At 46.4% G+C, this 20,809-nt stretch overlaps 2 protein-coding genes across 3 annotated transcripts in view; both read right to left on the bottom strand.

The window, feature by feature from the left end:
- Positions 1 to 12: 12 nt before the first annotated feature.
- Positions 13 to 2,622, bottom strand: BHLHA15 (basic helix-loop-helix family member a15). Its single transcript, XM_037507131.2, has one exon. The coding sequence runs from the start codon at positions 2,521 to 2,523 to the stop codon at positions 1,960 to 1,962; it is 564 nt and encodes a 187-aa protein (XP_037363028.1). The 5' UTR covers positions 2,524 to 2,622; the 3' UTR covers positions 13 to 1,959.
- Positions 2,623 to 4,611: 1,989 nt separating this feature from the next.
- LMTK2 (lemur tyrosine kinase 2) overlaps positions 4,612 to 20,809 on the bottom strand; it is a 94,648-nt gene continuing 78,450 nt past the window's right edge. For both annotated transcript variants that reach the window (XM_037507127.2, XM_037507128.2), the window contains exons 10-14: positions 20,346 to 20,495; positions 16,148 to 19,106; positions 10,041 to 10,173; positions 9,290 to 9,532; positions 4,612 to 8,315 (exon numbers count right to left, since the gene is read on the bottom strand). In XM_037507127.2, the coding sequence (XP_037363024.1) occupies positions 8,287 to 8,315; positions 9,290 to 9,532; positions 10,041 to 10,173; positions 16,148 to 19,106; positions 20,346 to 20,495 (3,514 nt within the window). In that variant the 3' untranslated portion in view covers positions 4,612 to 8,286. The remainder of the gene's footprint in view (positions 8,316 to 9,289; positions 9,533 to 10,040; positions 10,174 to 16,147; positions 19,107 to 20,345; positions 20,496 to 20,809) is intronic.

Below are 20,809 nucleotides of genomic sequence, written 5' to 3'. Positions count from 1 at the left end.
CCCCCTGCTCACTCAGTCCGGTGCCAGGCGGGCCCCAGTCCTGCCGCAGGCCAGGCGGCCAGGGCTTGGCGTGTGGACCTCACCACTTGTGTGGTGCCCTTAGCAAGGGCAGGGTCTCCTGGGACCAAAGAGTCCCGCCTCAGCTTGGGGGTGCTGAGAGTGGTGGGAGCCAACCAGGGTGTCGCCAAGCCTGTCCTCTCACCTCCCTGCTCCCTGAGGTGGGACAGAAACCTTGACGGATCCTTTATGATGTGGCCACAGGGGCAGGCAGGTGCCCTGCAGCCACTAGTGAAGGACTGGGCATCTGGACAGCGGCCACCTTCTGGGAAGCAGGGAAGAGACAGGTGCCAGATGGGGACATAGAGAGCCATTGTCCCTAAGGTGTTGATGCCCAGCCCCTCCTGCCCCCCGACAGCCCGTGGCCAGTCCCTGGGCACAGTCTGGACAGAGCCTCTACTGGCCAAACCTCCCCGAGCTCCAGTTCTGTCAGTTCATTCAGCAAGATCAGAGACGCACCGTGTCCTGCTCCGGTCTCAGCTCAACCAGACAACAGCACCAGGCTTGGAGGCCTCAACCTCTGGTGTTCCAACCTGGCAGGTCACCCAAGTAGGGGGTGCCTGGACCCCATCTTTCCTGTGGTCAACGTTGCCTCAGTCATAGTTCCATTGGAGGGTTACCCTAACCACTGACCTTCCAGAGCGACCAGCCCTGAGGGCAGGCCAGGAGGGCCTGGGGTCCCCAGGGGAAAGGACAGCAGGGGCGGTGGGACAGGGACAGACCAGCCTCCTGGAGCGGTCCATAGTGCCCCGAAGGGACCTGGCCCTAAGGGCTAGCTCAGGCACGGCTGTGGGCTAGCGGCGCTGGCCCGGCTCACTCCCCCATGTCTGGGGATTCTCTTGCCGGAGGCTGCCAGGGCCCTGTCCCTCCCCATATTGGCTGTGGGCAGAAGGATGAGGGCGGGGAGGTGCCAAGGCAGTGAGAGAAAGTCGCCAAGCCTGTCGGAGCCAGCAGGGCAGGAACATGAACAGAAGGAAGCTTGGCCTGAGGCGGCAGGGACCTGCCAAGCTGTCCAGTGTTCGCCTTTAAAGAGCAGCACCCAGGCGGGGGAGGGGAGCGCCTGCCACCCCCAGGTTCCTTTTTGCAGAGAGCCCTGCAGGGCTCCCCAAATCCAGCCAGGATGCAAGAACATCCTGAGGTCCTCTCACATCGCCGCTGTCAGTGATATGACCGTCCATGACCGTGAACGGTGAACCTGGATGGGACCCAGGGGAGACCTGGCACAACTCTCTCCCTGGGTCTCTCTTGGGAACTAGGCCCTTGAAGCCCTCACCCCAAGGGGCCCAGAAGATCAGCACCCTGTCTCCAGCCCCCTCAGCACCAGGCTGTCGACCCTGGCACCCTACTCCGGCCCTGCTAGTCAAGAGGGAGGAAGGAGCCTGCCCCTTTCCTTTAAAATCAACTCGAGGTCATATGATCAGGGTTTCTATCAGCCAGTTACTGAACTAGACGCTTCAACTATCTCAGCTGGTCACGTTCCTCGCATGGCCGTGGGCTTTGCTTGCTCCGTGCCTCAGTTTACCCTGAATGAGGAGGCTGAGTCTGGCCCCATCTAATCCTACCATGCAGATTGAAGGAGGGCCCTCCCAGGGCCTTGGGGAAACTTACCAAAGTAAACCTTTTCCCACACGCTCTCCCGGCCCAGAGGAGTCAGGGTGGAGAGCACAGTTACAAAAGTGAAGGCCTGAAAGCCGCCTGGTTAGATCAAAAGCCAGGGCCTGGGACCCACATGGAGGCTGGGGCCTCCCGCTGCTCAGAGAGCCACGGCCTCAGCCTGCCCACTGGTTCCCGGGACCAGGCTGTGCTCCAGGGTGGCAGCCAAATTGGAAAATGGAGCCACTCGGGCCAAGTCCACGTGGGGCAGGAGGAGCAGGCCGGACTGCTGACCCCCAAACCTGAGCGCTAGGAGCCCTCGCGGAAGCTGTGGATCTGCGTGGAGTACCTCTGCAGGTGGCCCTCGGGCTGGGCCTCCGTGGCACCGAGCGTGCCCCCAGCTGCCTGCTGCTGCTGGTAGTGCTGGTAGAGCTTGGGGCCGGGCCCGTCCAGGCCTGGGAGGTGGCTGCTGGACATGGTCAGGATGGTGGCGGTCAGCGACTTGATGTAGTTTTTGGCCAGAGTGAGTGTCTCGATCTTGGAGAGCTTCTTGTCGGCCCGAACGTGGGGGATGACCTCCCGTAGTGCCTGGAAGGCGTTGTTGAGCTTGTGCATGCGCTGCCGCTCCCTCTCGTTGCTCTCCAGCCGACGCTGGACACTGCTCTCCCGGCGGCCACCTGACCCCGAGGACCCCGGTCTCCTGCGTCCGCCCTCGGCCCGGAGCCCCGGCGCCCGCGCTGCCCTGCTCCGCAGACCCTTGGTCAGCTCCAGCTCGGAGCCCTGCTGGGGTCTCTCTGGGGTCCGCTCCTGTGGGCTGGTCTCTGTGTCCTGTGGTGGCGCCCGGCGCCTGGAGGGTCGGTTCTTGGTCTTCATAACTCCGAACTGGTTGTCTCACCGGGTGGCGGCTCTGAGGGGGGGCTTGGAGCTGAAATCCAGAACACGGGTCACCCTGTGGTCAGCTGGCAGTGACACTTAGTGGACACTCAGGGCAGCTGCGGGATGGCAGCTGACCTCTTGGTGCACAGTGACCCCAGGGTCCTTCCTATCACCACGGGAGCTCTGAGTTGACCCCCTAAGATCCAGTTCCCCTTTATGGCTTCAGGCTGACCCCTCAGATCCTCGCCTTATCCGTGGCTCCTTTCCCCTTGGGTGACACAACTGGACCTTTCTCTGGCCCTAGCTCGTCACTGCCCCCCACCCCCACCATGTGCCTCCTGAGCCCAAGTGACCATCAGACATGGCTCAGACCACCCAGAGAAGCAGCCTGACTCTAGCTTAGGGCAGCTCTTCCGCCCGAGGCGTGCGGCCTCCTGCTTGCCCCAGTGGACAGGCAGCTCCGGCCACCACACTCACCGCCCTGCCCTGCCCTGCCGCAAGGTCCACATGCAGGGACAACATTGAGGCCAAACCTCTGTGGACAGGGGCAGTGGTCAAAGGTCAGAGATCAACAATGACCAGCCTGCAGGGGCCCCAGTCCCTCCGTGTGCATGATTCCCCCCTCCAGGACCCACTGCCCCCCCCCGTCCCAGTTACCTGGGGATCCGCGGCTGCACGCGCCCAGCTGCCCACGGGGGACAAGGACACGTCGCTTTAGCCGCCCCGGGCGGGGCCGCGGCCGCATGTAAATGAGCTGGCGGGGCGGGGCCGGGGCGGGGCCGGTGTCCGCGTGTCTCCCGCCCAGGCGTGGAGGGAGGGGGCGTGGAGGGGGGCGGTGGCGCACCTGGGGGAGCCGGCCGGGCCGCCCCGACTGGCCGGCCTCCGGGGCTGCGGAGCCCACGCCGCACCCTGGGAGAGTGTAGACTCTGGGCGCCCACCGGGCGGCGGGGACGTCCCGGGGCCGCACCTGGCCGCCCACTTGGCCTCGGGGTTCAGGCCCATAGTGCCGCCGATCAAGTCGGAGGAATTCGCGGAAAAGCCGTTTTGCCATAATGCTGGTTTCTGAAAGGGCAGCAACCACATCCTTGAAGAGCTCGGCCCAGGTACCCCGCGCCCTCCCCCGGATGTTTCCGGCTGACCCGGCAGCACCCCAGGCGTGGGGGCCTCCCCCACCCGGCCGGCCAGGTGCGAGTGGGCGGGGCCCGGGGCGGCCCTCTAGCCGGCTGCGGGACTGCGGGAGTTAACAGGTCGTCGGTTTTAGGTTTTTAGGGGCAGAAGGCTGAAGGCCAGGGCTCAAAACCGACTCCACCCACTTGCTTTATTCAATCGCCCCGCCTCAATTTCACCTTCTACGGGCGCACTGAAGGGTGCTGAGCTCAGGGGCTCTGGGGACGGATGGGAGGCCCCTGGGTGCATCGCGTGCCTCGCGTGGCCCCGGGTCTGGTGCTCTGCACTCCCACCTTTGCCCCGCAGGTCCAGGAGCAGCGCTGTGCTGCGCTTCTCTGGCATGATCACTTGCTGCCAGCCTGCGGGCTCTCAAAACCAGACTTCCGGGCCTCTCCTCACCCCCTACCCCGGGGGTTCACTGGAGCTGGTGTGACCTGAGGCCTGCTAGGCCTCAGCTTTGGTAGGAGCCTGTTACCATGATCTTCGCAGTCAGTGGCGACTAGAGGGAGGCCGGAGGCTGTGGGCCACCAGTTCCACCCGCGGCTAGTATTGAGCTGATTAGCTTCTTGGCTTAGTGCTCATTTGGGGATGGAAATTAAAAGGCTGAAATTTATCACTCATCACAAAGGCTTTGAACTTTAGATATACTTTAAGGCAGCACAAACACTATTATAGAAGTTCGGTTTTCCAGTGACTATGCAAATCTTGTTCTCAGGAGTGTGGGGAATATAACTGGGCCATAGAAACTGGCTTCCCACCCCTACAGACCAGGGCTGTGAGGAATCTCTGGCCACAGCCTGCAAGTGCCCACCGCAGGCCAGTGCCAAGCCATCTGCTCCAGCATTGGAAAAACATAGAATGAAACAGCAACGGAATTTATAAATATATAACTATATTTATTTTGAATATTAAATAGTTTTTAAATTACAAGCAATTTATTGAATCACACTATGCATCAATATACAGTAAAAATCTTACAATTTAAAAATGTACACAATTTAAACTGAAAGTTCATTAACTGTTGTATTGCCGTGAACCTCTTACAACTGTTAAAATGCAACATGGGAACCTCATAGGTGTGACTGCCCCATAGATCTTCATTTTTGGATAGGATTCAAACACTGGATACACACACCAGTCTATTATTAAGATCTAGCTAAGCCTGCGTGGACTTGAACAACCTGAACAGCACGTGTTCAAGCCGTTCAAATAACAGGTTGTTGGTAATGCAATACTGGTAACATGTCTTTTAACAATTTACTTATATCCTAAAGAGAATTTTCTTTAACAACCAGAACTTGAGCCAGATCCAGTGCCACTTACAAATATTGTCTTTCAGATTTAAATCTGAAGTACGTGCCTACACCTGCTCTTATTTTAAGGCAAGTATCTTGAAGCCCCTGTAACTTCATGAAGCCCAACATTTGGAGCCTAACACTTGGTTGCTTTTGGAATTTTCGGGTAAGGGGCTGAACAGAGTCAAGCTAGGAGCCACCGCCTTTGTGCCCCAGCCCTCAGGACAGATAGCAGTAAGTCTTTCACCCTACAAATACCCTCTGGGAAATGTCTATGAAAGGAAGAGGTTTTGACAGGCTTTTGAAGGCAGCAAGACAAATATTTTGCTTAGATAAACCCATTTCTATAGAAACAATTGCCTGTACATTTAAAAACAGAATGAATGTTCTGTTTTTAGTTTATGGAGCTTCTCCCTCAAGATGAATGGCGTCTTACCCAGCACAGTCTAAGTCTCAGATTCGGAGAGCACTTTTTCTATATTTCTCTTTCTGGTTTATCACAGGGTCATTTGATATTACCATCTAGCTAGTAAGGAAATGAAAGTTAGATTACATTTATCATAGAATTTAAAATAGGTAAACTCCACCAAAGTAAGACTAATGAAAATCTGATAGATTCCAAAGAAGGCCTGAAGGATCACTGAGTTATTATAAACCTTACCCAGATTATCTAGAGAATTTCACTGATTTATTTCATTGCATAACTCATGAGAACAAGTACAGCTTGAAATCCACTACTGGTAACCAACTTAGTAAAAAAATAAAAACGAATCAAACAACAAAGCACATGCTGACATTTCAAAAATGGGCTGAAAATTTTAATTTACATAATTTATTTCCTGTGTATTGCTTGTGATTTCAAAAGAACATGTTAACGCACATGTTTATTATAAATATAAAACCTTCCCTACCATGCAACATCACAGTAATATCTACTACTCCAGCCCCACCCCCCAACTCAATGTATAAAATGCTTTCTTTTGGCAATTAATTATGAGAGTGATAAAGACAAATTAAAATGGGAGTTATGCTGTTAAAATCTCCTTAAATATAGTGAAAAATGTACAGCCCCAAAAGACCAACACATTTACCTCAGGCTGACTGTGTAAGAAGACTATATATCCTGTAGATCTGCTTGATTTTAATCATTAAATCTGAACTCCTGAAACCTGTAATTTGAAACACTACTGTAATTGCTTCTCATTTCCTTTTCAACCAAGACTGGTAGTTAGCTGTAAAAATTCAGAAAACTCACAAAGTCTCCTTAGCAAGAAATTCAGAGTTATGACAATTTTGGCAATGCCCTGTTGACTTTCTTTTTCTAATGCTTGGTTGACTTTTTCAATATGCACATCACTAAGTCCAGCTCTCTGGCACTGCTGTCCCAGCCGTGACAGGGGACTCTCTCCATTCTGAATTTTCTTGTCTGTAAAGTTATTGCTATGTAAAAAGTTAGTGGAATGGATGGATAATAAAGGTCATCATTTGCTCGCAAACTCTAGCCAGTATATTCATTTGTAAATTGCACTAAGACCCGAGTTCCTGTGACTTACAATCACGTGCTCCTACCTGGGCCTGGGGAGTCATCCTAGAGTTACACTCCAGTCAGGAAAGCAAATCAGCACCGGAAAACATTGGGATAAAGGTTCAGGGTGTGGGGACCACAAACGTGAGGCTGCACCTAGAACAAACGGCTTCATGACAGACATGCAAGCCTCCTCAGCACAGTGCCACTAAGCTGCTCTAGCCCCTGGAAACTTCCTGATGTCAAAGTGGAACTCAAGGACTGCAGAATGAGGTCTGCTTTTTATTATGAACACCTGATTCCTGTCAGCATTGTGCAGCCATGCCAGACAAGCTTGGTCACTTTCAAAGCAAGGGAAAACACTTGGTGCTTAATGCAGAGGGGAAGGTTAGTGCAGATGGTGTGGGCAGTGTGTGGATATGATGGCCGCCCAAGGTCCTGACCAGGAGAACAAGCCAGCTGTGGAGGCACCACCATTGTCCTTATCCACAGCTGTAGGCGCTAGTGTATCTCCATGGTAACAAACCAGTCACACCTGGACATAGGGGGACTTGGCGTGATTCTGAGGGGAAAACCACGGAGGTTATTTAAGAGCTCAACACCCAAACTGTGTAAATAGATTTCAAACCGTCCCTCCGCGGCTACCAGAGCGCTCCCTGGAACATCTTCCTCGGACTTCTCTACCTGCTAGATGGAAGGAGGTGCAAGGACACTGAGGCCACAGGGTCCATGCTTTAAGAACCGGCTTTAAGGGGAAGTGACTTGGGGGCCACTTCCTTTGCCAGAGGCCAGCAGGGAGACAAAGGGTGCTTGGGTCCCCAGGGAGAGAAATCAGGGGATCCCACATTCTAACTCACAGCTAAGTTCTGGGGCCCACTGCCTACTGATTAAGAGTTTTAGAAAATTGGGGGGTGGATAGAAGAATCACACAGAGGGGCTGCAAGACCCTTCAGCTCCTCAGAGAAGCCTCATTTGCTATAGGGAACCTGCCTTGGAGAGAAAAGACAAAAATGTATTTCATCCAATTGACAAAACAGAGCAACCTTTTTGGACTCATCAAAAATATTTCCTATAAGAACATAAAACACTAATATTCGGAATCATTTATCATTTGCGAAAGAGTACCATATGTACAATTCCAGCAACTCTAGAGACAGCATAACACTCAAAATATTTAAGCTTTACAAGTACCATGCAGAGCAAACAAACTATAAAACAGAAAAAAAAAATCAAACTAGTGGATAGCACCAGCTTGACCTGCCTTAGTTTCCTTGAATAATTTAAGATTCTGTACAATATCAGGGACTCTTAGAACATTTATCCACAGTGCAATTACAGAAAGCAATTAGTGATTTCTTTGAAAACAATAAATATGGCTCACTGGTGCCCAGTCCATCATGCGTCCTCCGGGCCGTGCACAGACCAGGATGCACAACGTGGACACAGAGAACAGCCGGTGTGGAAACCAGATACAGTTCCGAGCCTGCAGTCCGCACATGCCAGAGCGAGGCAGGCGCCACCCCAGATGCCCGAGCGTGGGCACTTCCCCGGGTGGGAGGTTCGCTGTGCAGGTGGCAGACTGCGTGGCCGGACGTGCCTTCAGCCAGGCCTCCTACTTGGGCACCTGACCCAGCGCCACTCCCCTCCATCTCCTGAGTCGCTCTCTGTCCGGTCTCGGCAGATGGCGAGTGCATGTCGTTGCTTGGCTGGCAGCGCAGGAACGCCACTGGGAGGGGGAGCAGCCAGGGACCCCAAGAGTGCATGAGCACCCACCTAATCTTTTTCTCCATCTTCACTGCTTCCTATTTAGGAAAGAGCAAGCAAAACTGGGTTTTTAAATGATCATCACAGATAAAAATAGCCTGGCCAGCATCTGTTCTCTGCCGCAGAAAAGGGAACTGAAGCTAGAAGTGCGGCTGTCCACCACCTGCACAAGCTGCATGTTTTTGTCCTTTTACAGCAGCACCTGCCAGACTCTCGCGAACACATCTGCTCAGCTCACACGCTGGGTCAATGTCAGTGCTGGGGGCACAGGAGAAAACCAGCTCTGATGTCCCTCTGACAGATCGTTAGGTAATGGGCATTATCTAATCGGTACAATTAAACATAGCTCAAACACAAATAAAAGCTCTTTATATTTCAGTTATTATTTGATCAGCAAACTTCAAATAAAAAATGTGCCTATTAGCATTTATCTTTCAATCTAGTTATGGGGAAAAAAAGGATCCATATGTTCAGATAATACAACTTCAAATGTGCCCTGCCCATGACTTCCCACCCAGACCTCTGGTATCACAAAGACCAGAACTTAATGGCAAAATCAACATTCCGGGGAAAAACCAGAGCACGTTTGGGCTCAATCCTTAACTCAAGGGGCCAAATGTTCCAACAGCATAAACTTTCTTAAGAGTTTATTTTCTCCAGGAGAAAGTAGAGATGGAACTGGGACCTTAATTCAGACTAGGACTTAAATCTTAGGGAAGAAAAAGAAGGCAGGCAGAGTACACCCCAGGGAAAATTCTAGTGACCCAGAGCTAGGCTCCACTTGTTTGGGTTGCCCAGCCCCGCAGGGGGCATCTACAAGTAGTAAAAAGCTTGTGGAGTAACAGAGGACTAATAGTGGGGGTGTGGCCCCCAAGCACACACTGTCAAGATTGTGAGAGCTTAACAATTTATGACCTTAGCAAATACCAGAACAGATCAAATTAACATGCATTCAAGCCTGGCAAGGAGGGTCACCAGGCTGACACCCACCCCCAGTGCACATGCTCCTCACCTCCTTGCTCGATGTCAGAGTCGGTGAGGTGTGTGAGAGAGAGGCTGGCGATGTTGGCAGGAGAGATGGAGAATCTGGAATATGGAGACGCGTGAGGCCAGCTCTGCTCTGCACTCCGGGGGGGTGGCGGAGGAGAAAAATACTTTGATGTTTGAAGTGAAGGCTTGGAACTAAGAAGATTACTTGTTGTCTTTGACATAAAAGGATCTGGGGAGAAGTCATCATCCCATTCAAAGCCTCCACCTAAGCGTTAAAAAAAAAAAATTCTTTCATCATTTCATGATAAAGAACAGAGGTGAGCGCAAATGCACAGGTGTGCTGGACAGAACAACACACCCACTTGGGTGACAGGTGGCAGAGCCACTCCACATGTTTCACAAGGGACCATTTAAAGCAATATGTTCAGTTAGCTTCAAAAAATTTGCAATGTGGGCCTCCCTAGTGGCGCAAGAGGTTAAGTGTCAGCACTATGAAGCTATCAGCAGCCACTGCAGCACGAGTTTGATCCCTGGCCAGGGAGCTGACCCACACGGCACAGCAGACCTTTCCTGTCTCATCCACGGCTCCCCTCAGCAGTGTATATCAGTAGATCTGCCTGTTCTGCTCCCTACTCTGTCTGGTGAATCCTCTCACCCTCCCACGCATCTGGTCTGTACCCAGTTCTTGTATGCATAAATAAATAAATCTTTAAAAAAATGCAATGTTCACAAGGCACGATCTTCTAGTTTCTAGTCACTAAGAAGTGAAATACCTTCTTCATCAGTTGAACTTTCAGAATTTATGCACCTGCTCAGGTAGGGAGAACCTGATGATGGTGCTGTGCTGCTTTGCTCAGGACTGTGAGCTTCTCCTCCGCAGTGCCCCAGCTCCTTGGTTGGGGTCTCCTGAAAAGTGAAGCAGAAATTCCCATCAGCAAAAGCCTGCTCATGGGAAGCTGCCAATGTATGTATCACAGACTGGCAGTTCATCTCAGTGAGCAATGTTCACTTTTAAACGTTGGATTCCTGGAGAAGGTGGCCTTGTCCGTCCTACCATATGCAGCTCTGAAACCTGGGCAAAACACTAGAATTCAAAATACAACCAACCAGCAATGAGTTCACTGCCCCAATATCTCCTGTGAAATTCAAAGTGAGCAGTGGTATGAACAGAGAAAACTCCAGAAGCCCTTTGGCTCTGGTTCTGGAAGCATGAAGGGGGTCTTCTGAGCTCAAAGTGGAAAGGAACTTCAATGTTTTCTCTCTCTTTTCTCTGTTCTCTTAATCCCAGTCCCTGTCTGGCTGGCAGACACCTATAATCCTGAGGGCAGTGACACTTCCTCTCCACCTGGAGGACATATAATCGCTGAGGCAGAGGAGAGTCCCTCCTCCCCCCATCTCACTGTTTTGTCTCTGAGTCTAAGACATCAGAAAGTACCACGAACATCACGGAGAGGAAAGAGCTCAGGAAAATGACCCCATAAAGTAGTTTGTGAACTCCCAGTTTTCCCTCTGAGCTGTGCATGGCAGATCTGATCCTGCACCTGCACAGCACACCCAAGTGCTGAGAAATGAACTGCAGGGAGACTGCTGCCAAGTTCCAGTCAATCAGTGGGTGTGACATGTACCAGGACAGGTCCAAACAGGACAGCAAAGACTTGGAAAGGGGAACTCACACTGAAATCCCAATCCACAGAAGACTGGTCAGAACTTATAACATAAACCCAAATGGATCAATGCCCACTAAGGCAAATATATCAACATTCTCCACAAAATATAAGTAATAAGACACATCACAAAACATTGAATAAAGATACAATCTAAAATTACTCAGCATACAAAGCATCAGGAAAATCTTAATTCAGAGGGGAAAAGACAATAAACAAGTAGACAGGGATGTTGGAATTATTTGAAAAAGACTATTTTTAAAATGCTCTTACATTAAGCGTAACAGTTTTGAACAAAAATACAGAAAAATCTCACCAAAAGAACAGGTGATAAAAAGGATATCAAAATGCAAATTTCAAATTAGAAAAACACAATAACCTAAATTTAAAAACTCACTGGACTCAACAGCTGACTGGAGATGACACAGAAAAAAAAATGAATGAGAAGTAGATCAATAGAAACAATATGAACAATACCGAGAATAAAAATAATTGGGGGACTGTGGGAAAGGAACAGACCTTAGGATCTATAAGACAAAACCATCAGGTCTAATACTAGAGTCCCAGAAGAGGAAACAGAGTGTGGTAGAAAGTTATCTAAAGAAACAATGGCTGAAAATGTCTCACATTTGGTGAAAGACATAAAACTACAGATTCTAGAAGTTCAGCAAATCATAAATGGTATAAACACAAAGAAATTCATGCCCATAATCCAGAAATCCACCCCCAAAATCAAACTACTTAAAACTAAAGATGAAGAAATTTCAGATAATGCTAAATAAAAAAAAGGGGGGGGGCAACTTAGCAGTCTATATTCAGGGAAAATATCTTTAAGGAATGAGTGTGAAATAAAGAAGAGCCCAGATGGAGAGAAATTAAGAGAATTGTCAGATTTGCTTTAAAAAAAAGGCAAGGAAAAACTATACCAATGAAACCTAGAACATCAAATATGAGAAAAAGAAAACAGCAGTAACTATAGTAACTATCTGGGTAAATAAAACACTGCTCTTCTCTGGAGTTTCTTAAAACATATTTTACTGGAAGTGAAGCATACATATAGCACTGTCTGATGGGTTTTCAATATAAGTGTATATAATACACCAGACAATTCAAGAAAAGGGGGGAGATTTAGTAAAAGGCCTACAGAGTAGAATGGTTTCCACATTCCATTTGCAATGGTAAAGTATTGATTCTAGGTACACTGTGAAAAGTTATTTATATTGGATTCCCAAGAACCACTATAAAACTCTAAGATACATAGTAAAAACATAACAGGTAATACTAAAAATTGTTCAAATTATCCAAACAAAGCCATGAAAGAGAAATAAGAGCCAGAGGAATAAACAGAAATGAATAAAATGGCACAAACCTAGATCCAGACATATAAGTAATTATATGAAATCTAAGAGGTCAAAGAACATCAATCACAAGATACAGATTTTCAGAAGAGACTAAAAAACATGACCCAAACTATAGGGTCAGCTTTCTACAAGAAGCTAATGTCATATAATGATATAGATAGATTAAAAGTGTAAGGATGAGAAAAGATCCATTATACAAATGCCAATTAAAAGAAAGTCGAAGTAGCTGCATATTACATTTTCATATCAACTGATGCATTAATATGAGACAAAGGCATAAATGACATCACATAATGATTAAACAGTCAATTCAACAAAGAGTTAAATGATTAATTCAACAAAGAGATATAATAATCTTAAATGTGTATGCAGTAACAACAGAGCTGTAAAACTGATGACACAAAAACTGATAGAAATGAAAAGAAAGATAAGTTCACAATTATATTTGGGGATTTCAATACTTCCCCTCAGCAACAGGTAGAACAGACAAAAATCAGCAATAACACAGAACTGAACAACATCAATCAACCAAATCTAAATGACATTAATAGAATAATCTGCCCAACCAAAGGCAAAAGACACATTCTTTCAGGTACACATGGCACATTCACCAAGAGAGACCATATCCTAACTCTAAAACAAACCTAAACAAATTTAAAAGAATTGAAACCACATAAAAATATAATCTCTGACCATAATGGGTGGTCTAATGGAAAGTCTAATGACTAGAAATCAATAATGGAAAAATGCAAAATCTTCAACCCTTGGAAATCAAACAATATTTACAGTCCAGGGTTCAAAGGGGAAGTCTCAAATAAAATTATAAAATATTTTGAACTGATGAAAATACAACATATTAAAATGTGTGTGATGCAAGTAGTACAGAGTGACCGTTACAGTGTTAGATACTATAAATATTCATATAATAGAGAAGAGGTGTCAAATCCTAAATTTCTACCTTAAGCATCTAAAAAAGAACAAAATAAACCCAAAGTTAGTAGAGAGAAGGAAATAATAAAGATAAAGCAGCAAAACTGAAAAGAAAACCAGAAAGAAAAAAAAATTCCATGAAATCAAAAGAGTTCTTTGGAAAGATTAAGAAATCTTTACAATCCCTTCCAGAAAGAGGACATAATACTTTCCAACACATTATATGAGGCCAGCATGCCCTTGATACCAAAACCTGACAGCGCCCAAATGAAAAAGAAAAAAATCTGCTACGCCCTCCAAACTAGATTAATATACCTCATGAATACAGACACAAAAATTCTCAACCTGTTAGCAAATCAAATCCAGTAACACATAACAACAACAACAAAAAAGCAAACCCTTAGAACTAAGAGGGTTTTATTCCAGGAAGGCAAGGGTGACTAAAATTTGAAAATCGACGAATGTAATCTACCATAGTAACAGAAGAACATGCTCCTCTCAACTAATTTATAAAATGCATTTGAAACAATGATGCAAGAAAATAAATTTTTAAAAATGTACTTGATGAAACTCAACATCTGTTCAGGATAAAATTCTCTCAAACTAATAAGAGAGAAACTTCTTTCATTGGTTCTTGATATTTGATAAATAGCATCTACCAAAAAATATCTACATCACAATCAATGGTGAAAGACTGAGTACTTTTCTGCTAGGACTGGGTTCAAAGCCAGGATGTCTTGGGCCTCCCCTGGTGGCGCAGCAGTTGAGCACTGGGCTGCGCTGGGCTTCGAAGCTGCCCGCAGCCTCTGCAGTGCCGCTCGATGCCCAGCCGCAGGCAAGGGTCCCACATGTCACGACAGACCTCTCCTGCCACGCCCGCTGCTCCCCTCAGCAGTGTATTTCGTCAGTCTGCCTGTTTTGTTCCCTGCTTTGGCTCTGGTGAATTCTCTCACCCTCCCGTGCTTCTGACTGTACCCAGTGCTTGTATAAATAAATAAATAAATCTTAAAAAAAAAAAAAAAATGCCAGGATGTCTTGGGCACACACATCACTCCTATTTGTACTAGAAATCCTAGCTGGTGTAACAGGTAAGAAAAAATAAGTAAATAAAGAACTTACAAAATGGTAAGGAAGAAATAAATTTATCCCTATTGCAAGCAACATGATTGTTTATGTAGACAACCACAAAAAAAATTTTCCAAAACACAAACCACCCGGGCCTCCCCGGTGGCGCAGCGGTTGAGCGCTGGGTTGCGAAGCTGCCCACAGCCTCTGCAGCGCCAGTTCGATCCCCGGCTGCTCCCTGGCCACCAGAGGAGGGTCCCACATGGCGCGCAGACCTCTCCTGCCGCCCGCTGCTCCCCTCAGCAGTGTACTTCGGTCCTTCTGCCTGCTCTGCTCCCCGCTCTGGCTCTGGTGAATTCTCTCACCCTCCCGCGCTTCTGACTGTACCCAGTGCTTGAATAAATAAATAAACAAATAAACAAACAAACAAACAAAAAAAAAAAAAAAAAAAAAAAACCACAAACCACCCCCAAAAAACTTACTAGAATGAGTGAGTAGTTAAATTGCAGGGCACAAAGTTAACATACAACAATCAATCACACTTTTATAAACTGGCAAGGAACAAATGGAAACCAATATTTTAAAAATACTGTTTACAGGGCCTCCCCTGGTGGTGCAGCGGTTGTGCGCTGGGCTGCGAGGCTGCCCGCAGCCTCTGCAGCGCTGGTTTGATCCCTGGCTGCTCCCCAGCCCCTGGAGGAGGGTCCCACATGGCGCGCAGACCTCTCCTGCGGCCTGCTGCTCCCCTCAGCAGTGTGCTTCAGTCCTTCTGTCTGCTCTGCTCCCTGCTCTAGCTCTGGTGAATTCTCTCACTCTCCCGTGCTTCTGACTGTACCCAGTGCTTGTATAAATAAATAAAAATAAATCTTTAAAAAAAAAAAAGACTACGATGAGATACGGGGTTACCCACTAGAGAAATCAAAATAATGACAGTACCAAATGCTGGCAAGGATGCTGACAAACTGGACCTTTTGGGCACTGCTGGTAGGAGAATGTAAACTAGTACAGCCACTCGGAAAGCTGATACCTTCTTAAAAAAATAAATATGTACATACCATACAACTAGCACTCACACTCTTACGTCATTATCCCAGAGAAGAAACATACCAACCCTTACCTAGCTGTTCAAAGCAGCTTTTATGTGTGTTGTCAAGTGGAAAAGCCCAAATGTCCTTCGATGGGTGATGGTGAAACACACTGGGATATATCCAGACCCTGGAATACTACTCAGTGATGGAAAGGAAGGAACTATTGATATAAGCAAGAATTGGATGATCTCAAAAGGAATTATGTGCTGAGTAAAAACAGTCAGCCTAAGGTTATACACCTTGTGAATCCATTCAGATGACATTCTTAAAGACAAAACTAAAGTGACTGAGAACACATCGTGGTTCTGGGGATTAGGATCAGAGGGCAGATGGGATAAGGAGGGAGCACAGAGTGAGGGAACTGTTCTGTACCACAATTGTGGGGCAGTCACATGAACACTGACGCTCATATAATGGTACAAAAGGGTCAATTTTACTAATTACTAAAAAAATAAAATTAAAAATCATGAAAACAAAAAATGTCAAGCCAGCCAACAGATGAATGAATAACATGTAACACACCCACAGGGGACCGCTAATGAAACAGAACATACAGATGCATCTCAGACTACCAGGGTGAGATCATGCATTGCCTCACCCCACCACACACATGAATTCTAGGACTGGAACTGGCAGTAACTCCCAAATTACTTTCTTTTTAGAAATTATAAAACAATCTGTAGCCCCAAAATGGCAATCAGGAAAACACATCACACTCAATTTCCCAACACATTCTGGAATTCTCTACTATGACAATTCAGAGATAAGATACCTGGTCAAACAGATAAACCGTGACATCATCAAAAAATGTCACAGCTTTCTTTTCTTTTTTCCAGTCTTCGGGCAACTGGTCGAGGGCAACAGAGGCTGAGGGTTTCAACAGGCTCCGTAGGTGCCTCCCATCCTCGTTGCTGAGGATCACAGGCACAGGGTGCTCCGTCTCGTCCTCTGACTCAGAGCTGAGGCTGTGAAGATTGAACGCCCGCAGGTCGTCGTCTGAGTCATCGCTGTTTTCATCTTCCTCATCTGCATCGATTCCATCCTCAGAGAGATCAAGCGTCCCTGACACACCAAGTTTTCCCAAGTATTTCCCTTCAATGTCTGGTTCCTTCAACTTGGGGCCCTCAGAGTGGCTGGAAAAGGACTTATCAGCTATCAGGTCTGCTGGGCTACCAGAGTGGAGGGTGGAATTTGCAAAGGCAAGGAGTTCATTAGTGTTGGTTCCAGTGGAGGCCAGCATGCAGGGGTGATCCTCTTGTGCCTCCAAGTCCTCACCGCTGCTCAGCTCCAAGTTCAACAACGGACTTCCCGCCACATCTTCAGGAGGATGTGTCTGTTTAGAAATGTCAGTGGGTGCTGGTTCTGCTGTTTCTCCTAACTCTAGGTGACTGGAATTCTGCAAAGCAGACTGACAACTTTGGTCTGGAAGACTATTTTTGGTTTCCAGGCTCTGTTCTAGGATGACTGGTTCAGGTAGGGCCTGATCCGTTACCAACTCTGAGGCTGATGCTGAAGTTGCCGGGACACCCTCGGACTTCTTATCAGGTTCAGAATCATTATCTGAGAAATAAGCAGAGTCTCGGTAGGAGCTCTGGGAACCAAGTGGAAAAGTCTGTGAGGTCACTTCTGTACCTCTATGGCCATCAGCTGCATCTGAGATGACAATAATGGGGTTGGGAGGTAAACTGTCAGGACCACAATCATGGGCTGTGGCTGAGTCAGAGGCTGAGGCTGAGGCTCCATCGGGAGCAGGGTGCAGAGTCCATTCAGGAGACTCCAGGTTTTCCGTCTCGTAGCCACTGTCTGCAGGCTTGTCAGGGGGCAGGAGTTTCTGAGGAGTGTGAGTGCCCAAAGACCCCAATAAAACTTCACGAACATCCACTGAATCCAGAGAGTCGGGGGTCTCCACAGACTGTTCCGAAGTCGGAATAGGTGTTGATAAGCTGTCTTCTAAAAGGCTATCTTGACTGGTGGAGTCTGAGGAAAGGGCAGATGTCAAGCCCGTCTCTTTTGTAGCATCTTTAAAATTCAGATGATTCAGCGTCTCCACAGCTTCCAAGTTTTTCTCCAGCAGACTATTACTGGAGTGATTTTCTGTAAGTGACTGATTTTGTGAGTCCTGTCTCGGTTCTGGAAGACTGCTCCCTATACTCACCTTACTGGCAAAAATGTCATCAACAAGAAGTGAGTCAGTTTCAGTCCATCTCAGGGTTTCCTCACAGTGGTGAGTCAAGCCATGGGACCTGTCTCCAGTGCCATGTGTTCCAGCATCAGTCGAGGGAACTTCAGTTGGGATGGTCACAGAGTCTGGACTTGTTTCTTGGCAGAGGCGGTCTTCATGGACACCGACATCTAAACAAGTGGGCTTGGTTTCTCCTTGCTTCAGGAACATATCTGGAGGTACATTATGAAGCGTTCCTTCTGTTTTGAGTGAGGTAGGGGGCACCTGCACTTCCAGGGAAGCCTGCAAGGAGGTAGTCGAGGTGCTGTCCTCAAGCATGACCCCTGCATCTTTACCTTTCACACTTACATTTTCCTGCAACAAAGAAATATCTGGTATATTTTCAGCAAATTTAAACTCAGTGGTTAAAGAGTTTCTACACGGAGTTTCTAATATAGTTTCAGTAAAACCAGCATTTTTAAGTTCTGTTTGAAGATCATTTACATGTTCCAATGAATCTTTTAGTAATTTTTTCTCTTGAAGAAATAAAAAGTTTTCCGACAATTCCTGAATTTTCTGTGGGTCAAAGTTATCTTGGTGCATAAGGTTTTCTGTTAAGCAAAGAGGCTCACAATCAAAAAGCTTATGGGGTTTTTCCTTCTCAAAGTGGTATGTTATTGCTGACTCTTTGGGATCATCCAAACTTGAACTTAAAGTGGTTGGCTTAAAGTCAGCTTGAACTCCATTTAATTCCATTAAATCAAATATTTTTTGGTGACTGGGCAAATCCTCTGATTTGTCAAGATCATTAAATATATTGTTGAAAGGGCTCTCAGGTCCCCTGGTGGCATGTACAACCTCAGGCATGCTGGAATCTTTGGGGTCTACACTGTTTTGGAAGAAATCCTCATCTGTACTAGACTCCTCAAATTCAAGATTCCTGAGAGCAAGCGACTGGGATGCCTTATCACTCGTCCTTTCTGGATTGTCCATTTCAGTCGTGAGCAGTGCAGGCGGGTAATCAAGCTCCAAATTGCTACCACTCTTTTCTTCTAATTGGATGTAATAGTCACTGCCAACAGAAAGGTTGTGAGCATCAAATACCGGAACCACTCCAGGGGCCCTAAGCGAAACATCCTGGCCACTGCCATCTTGTTTCCCAGGCCCAGGATCTGAAAGTGAACTCTCAAAGACTTCAACTGGGAAGAAGATGCTTGTGTAGGACAAGGCTTCCTCTGGGTGGCCCCGACTGTGCTCATCAAAATGGTCATGCTTAGCAGCCTCCCAAACATACTCGAAGCTCAGGCCCTGGCTCGTTTCAGTCACAGTGAGGACTTCCTCCATTTCACGACCAAGGCGATCTCTGGTAAAATGGTCGAGAATTGGGAATGCAGCATTATTGGAAGTGTCTCTGCTATTTGTATTTGGTTTAAGAGCATTCCACTGTTGTTCAAAGTCAACTTCTGAGTCCCTCTGGCTTTGCATGCGTAGGTAGGTAAGCAGCCTATGCACGTCTTCAGCAGCTGGTCTCTTGTCTGGTGACAGCCAGCAGAACTGTAAAACTTCATACCTGAGTGACACGTAAGAGGTAATTAATGGAGGAATAATAAACTTTTTAAAAGCAAGAAATGATGTCACAAAGGCCCTTAAGCCAGCTCAATGCCCCAAAAGTTCCTACACTTACTCATTACCAACCGTATGAAGTTCAGTTCATGGTGAGTTTAAGGTGAAGGAGGAAATGAAGAAATACAATATTTGGTCCACTAATTTTTTTTGTGTTCTCAGTACACTGCAGTGTCTAACTGCAATTTTTTTGCCCTGTCATCTATTTTTCTGGTGTTTATCCAGGGACCTAGCCACTAATGTAGATATTGTGTACTTGTCTAATGTTTTTACCCTTACTTTATTTTGCGAGAATTCAGACAAAGGCAGTTGTAACTAATCTCTATCCATTACCCTGAGAAAGAGTAACACTACAATCTTTTGCAGCACATGTCTCCTTAAGAGCATAAGAGGAGCTAATAGTGGAGGGAAAAGAGTAGAGAATGGAGTCCTGAGAAAGCACCACCAGGAGCTGAGTCTTCAAAGGGTTGGATGAATAAGGGCAACTTCTCAAATTAAAGCCATGGGCAAAAGGGAAAACAAAGATAACTTTTAAGTATTAAATTTATAGAGTACACATCAAGTTATTACTCTGGATGAAATAGTTTTAGCAATTTAAGGACCTGAGCAATACCTAAATGCAGGATGCCAAGCTTCAGAGGCCATAACAGCTGGGCATGTGTTGGTACAGACAGAGGTCTAAAGAGGTAAACCAGATCATGATTGCAAATGGAGTAAGAATTAGTCCCGGAGGCAAAATTATAAATTTGAAAAAGAAGTAAATTTGTTTTGCAAATGTCAATATACATTATGAAAATTAATATTCAATTGCCAAATTAAATATTATTCCTATGCTATCACTTTTTTCACATATTAGATATAAATTATGTAAATAGCCTCATTTTAAAACAATCCCACAATAGGAAACTCCCTTAATATTGAATTTTCTAATTATTTCAGACTTCAGATTTTTTTCTTATTGCATGTAATTACATATATAAATTCCCGCTTGTTCTAAACATTTTCCACAAATATCGTTAAGCTTTAAAAATAGATGTTAATTTAAGATCAGTCATAAATAATACACAAACATCTACTGTTTAAAAAAATAGGAAATATTTTTGGAATTGGGATATTCATGGAATATTCATGGAATTGGGATTTTCTTACTTTTTGAAGAGAGTAAACAAAACATGGAGTTACTAACCATCTATCAGAATAAGGCTGCTCCAGCTGGGGCTTAGGTAGTTTGGTGTCTCTCTCTCGGATCACCTGATTGAGGACATCTAAGTTGGAAAGGTTGGAATAAGGCTGAGCAGCATTATCAAAAAGCTCCCAAAGCGTCACACCCAGGGACCTGTGGGGGGGAAAAAAAAGGTTCTTTCTTTCTCCCTTTAGATGTCAAATTTTCATCATTCACACTTTTAATTTGTATAGGCATTAATAATTTTAAGGGCAAGGTGTGTACTGAAAGATTATTAAAGATAGCTCTTTGACATGATTTTAAAAAGAGTCGTTTCTAGTAAAACGAGGAGTACAAGAAGAATACCTCCCTCATACTCAGTATTTAACACTACTTTAGAAGTTCTGGCCAATGCAAAAAAACTAAAACAAAACATAAATAACAAGCATAACTATAGGGAAAAGTTGACAAGTCAACTTGAAAACTCA

The sequence above is a fragment of the Talpa occidentalis genome, unplaced genomic scaffold, assembly GCF_014898055.3.
Source record: "Talpa occidentalis isolate TD23 unplaced genomic scaffold, MPIMG_talOcc4v2.1 talOcc4.12, whole genome shotgun sequence".
In the NCBI taxonomy this organism is placed as follows: domain Eukaryota; kingdom Metazoa; phylum Chordata; class Mammalia; order Eulipotyphla; family Talpidae; genus Talpa; species Talpa occidentalis.
The sequence above is the reverse complement of the archived record's forward strand: the minus strand, read 5'-3'. Positions and strand labels throughout refer to the sequence as shown.